Source organism: Cannabis sativa, chromosome 6, assembly GCF_029168945.1.
Source record: "Cannabis sativa cultivar Pink pepper isolate KNU-18-1 chromosome 6, ASM2916894v1, whole genome shotgun sequence".
Lineage (NCBI taxonomy): Eukaryota > Viridiplantae > Streptophyta > Magnoliopsida > Rosales > Cannabaceae > Cannabis > Cannabis sativa.
This window is the reverse complement of record NC_083606.1, coordinates 66,282,534-66,286,395: the sequence shown is the minus strand read 5'-3', so window position 1 is coordinate 66,286,395 and position 3,862 is coordinate 66,282,534. Positions and strand designations below refer to the sequence as shown.

Sequence of the window (3,862 nt, the reverse complement as noted above, 5' to 3'; positions counted from 1 at the left end):
CAGTTCTCTCGTGTTTTCTCGATATTTAGGACTTTAGCATACTATTTATCGATAAGAAAACTCTTAGTTTTGAGTTTAGGTCCCTAAAAAGGTTTTAGAATATTTTTTTATCCATTTTAAGTGATTGTGATATAGGGCCTCCGTTCAGCGTATAATTTTCTATGCAAGTTCACCGGCACACTAACGAGGTAAGATTAGCATAGAATATATATTTATGTATATGTGTATGTGTATTATTGCATGCTGTTTATATGATTCATATGTTACCAACACTAGTACGGTAGTGACACTGAGTGCATTAGTATAGTATATGAAGTTCAAATGGTACGATTCGGTGTTACCTACACTAGTACGGTTAAGTACGTAGTGTATGTGGTACAACACTCAGTAGTACTCAGGGTACGATTCAACCTTACCAACACTAGTACAGTAGCGGTACTTAGTGCATGCATTACAAATCAGGTTGTACTTCTGTTAAGAACATTCTTAATCATCTGTTAAGCCTTGTGAATAGATGTATGGGTGCCTAAATACAAGTCGATAATGTATTATTTATGTGTTGTATGCTTTTCTTACTGAGTTTGTCGACTCACAGATATTGTTTGCATATCTAGGTGAAGGAAAGGCTAAGGCTTAGCAGCAGTGAGTCTAGAGCTCGGAGATAATTATACATGTCAAGATGGTTCGACTGAAGAATTCAGTCTCGGGACAACTTCGGCTTTATTTTGTAGTCGCTGGGCGATATTTTTGTAAAGTGGATTTTGAATACGAACATATCTTTTTAAAAGCGGGAATCTGACTTTGTGTATGAATATAAGTATATAGTTATAAAAGTTTAAGTTTAAATAAGAAGTATAAATTCAACACGTTTTTTGAGAAATATTTTGATTAGTAAAGGTGAGTACAGTAACTAAGTCAGTGTAGCGTGCCTAAACAGTAGGGCATTACATATGACTCAAAGTCGTTAAACCTGGTGTTATATTCTTTTCTCTCTTACTGAATTCATTACTTGAATCTTGAAATCTCTTGGTATATTATTTTTTTGATTGTGTTGCGTATTTGTTGGTAATGTAAACTGAATTGTAAATTATTGATTGTTCTGTTTTGCACAACAAATTGTTTAAAAAGAAAAATAGAGTGATATTTTTTTAAATGTGTAGATTGGGTAAAAAAAATAATGGAAATATTTTTTTAAATATGTACAGTGAGTTTGAATTTAAATTGGAATGTTAAAAAAAATATTTTATATTATATAACCACATTTAATATAAAATACACGATATAAGAGAGATATGTGTAATGAGTTTAAATTTAAATTATATATTATCTCAACCTTTCTTTGTTATATAACCACAATTAATATCACATAGACATATATAAACGAAATAAAATGGTAATAGTCATTAAATAATTAATAAAAGTATCATACTAATTTGTAGAAAATATTACACAATAATTTCTAGTGTTTATAATGTACATTTATAAGGCAACATTTCATTAAGTACTTTTTGGACGTTGTGTGGTTTGTTGTTATCTTCTATATCATAGCTTACGTAGTCTTTTTCTTCATTTTCTTCTATCTCTTGCTCTTCCATCATGTCTAGTGAAAAATAGTCAACTTTTCCATCATAAATCTTGAACAAAACCAAGTATAGAGACATCCCAAATATGGCCATTCCAATCACAAGCCAGCTGAATTGAAGATTAACAATTGATTTAGCTCGGTGAAGTGACTCTTCTCCTGAGCACCTAACTACTTTCTGACCTGTGATTTCATCTACACTCAAAAAACAGTCCTTGGCCAACAAAGAAGGTGTCCACAACATCACACCCATGAAAATGTCCCAAATTCCTACGAAAACCACAACGAGCGACCGCACAAAACTGACGAGAAAACTCTTTCTAAACCCGATTCCCAAGAGTGCTGTTGAGAGAGCTACAAGGAGTAGCACCTGGAAAAGAAGGTGGTATTGGCCCTCCGGTCCCATGTGGTCTGCGGTGTGAAAGTGCAAACCACCAAAGGATTGTGCATAGGTTAGGGCGGTGAGGAATAGGGTTAGCTCGTAGCGAACTGGGGATTTAAGGCAATCGAGTATGATGGCAAACATCGCGTAGATGAAGAAGGTGAAGAAGATGGAACTGTGCTCCATGTACGCGAGGTGGGGGTATGGAAGTGTTCCGTCTTTAGGGTTTAGAATTTCGTGGTTGTGAGGGCGAAGATAAAGCTCTTCGAATAGCGAGATGGAGCAAAAAACCATGGTGGAGATGAGTTCTAGGTATTTTGATTTGGAGGTGGGAAACCATGGGAGTGCAATGTAGGATTTTGGGTGAAGAGCATGGAGTTTTATGTGATTGTAGAGATGCCATAAGCCAATCATGAGGAAAAAAAGGCCTGATACTACATGAGACAATAAATTTCCCATATTCTCAAATAAAGAGGGAAAACTATATAATTTTGTGTACAAATTTTTTGTAGTTCTAATTTGTGTAAATAAGATCAAGACCTTTAATAAGGGAGAAGTAGTGCAAAGTGAAATAGGGACATAATTAAGTTACACATCTGTCTCTATGTTGTAATTTCTTTAATTAGTTTGCTATATGCATGGGTCATGTACGTTATTAGAGATTTCCAAATCTTTTTTTTTTCTTTTTTATAATGATCGATTAATTAAAATGATTTTTTATGTTGTTCTCACAAAAATTATAATTAATTTTTCATCCAAATGATTTGTTTTTTCTTAATACTTGCGACCACATATATATAATTTCTGAGTTCTTTGTTTTAAGAGGAAAATAAATTAAGTTTTATGTTACAATTAAAAACAGTTCTCAATTTTTATTTATTTTTTATTTTTTCATCTCTCGGTAATTTTAAAGGGTTGTCATAATTTAATAACAATAATCCTTTTATTTTCTTTGAAAAAAACTATATAATGTTTTAAATTCGTAAATTTCTTCCTTAAAATTTTAATGCTGATTATACACATATATATAAAGTTGAATAAAATAATGTATTATGCTTTATTTATTCAATAAAAGTTTGTTAGACCTTATAACGTAGATATAAAATTTATTAATCATTAATTAAAACATAATTAGTATAAATTTTATTAAAAATAAATTAAGCTCATAGAAACAGAAGCTTTCTAATTTGAATTTATTTATATATTGTTATTTATCAAATCTAATTTTCGTCATGTACAAATTTATTTAATATATATACTAAATTCCATCAACTTATAATCATTTTATGGACTTAATTTCCAACCATGAATTTGAATAGTTATGATTGTCCAAAAATAGAAGCACTAACTGATCATTACTTCATAAAGGCTCAAAGTAAGCAATAAAAAATTATGCTGTGATTTCAATAAATGCAATAATTAACTTGTATTTTTTATTGTTTAAACATTTTATATTCTTAATTTGCCTTATCATATCTGAATAAATATTCTGCCGCCTAAATTTATATATGAAGTAAACTAAAAATAAAAATAAACAATTTGATTGTGTTTAATGAGGAGAACACATTAACTAAGTTATACCTGCATTTATTTGCGGTACTAGAAGTCTAGAACATGGATAGGATACAACACCATATATTTTGTACCAACATTAATTATGAAAACTATTTATACTAACAAATTAGAAACTACTATTATTAATAATATTTGAAAAATCTTTATTTTCTTAACATTATATTATATGGTGAAAATTTAAAAAAAAAAAAAAAGAATTATAAAGTGAAATTGAAGCATTTTTTTTATATATAATCATTATTTTTAATTCAAAGGGTTGAAATTTCAAAACAGACCCCCTCCTCCATCCCAAGTAGAAATATATATAATATCTTGACTTGATA

The 3,862-nt window shown here is 30.0% G+C and overlaps 1 protein-coding gene across 1 annotated transcript; it reads right to left on the bottom strand.

Moving 5' to 3' along the window:
- Nucleotides 1–1,466: 1,466 nt before the first annotated feature.
- LOC115695427 (uncharacterized) lies at nt 1,467–2,193 on the bottom strand. The gene has a single exon (XM_030622492.2). The coding sequence runs from the start codon at nt 2,148–2,150 to the stop codon at nt 1,467–1,469; it is 684 nt and encodes a 227-aa protein (XP_030478352.2). The 5' UTR covers nt 2,151–2,193.
- Between the last annotated feature and the right edge of the window lie 1,669 nt (nt 2,194–3,862).

Excerpts from the sequence above, each read along its gene's own strand:
- LOC115695427 (XM_030622492.2), bottom strand. The coding sequence starts at position 2,150 with ATGGAGCACAGTTCCATCTTCTTCACCTTCTTCATCTACGCGATGTTT.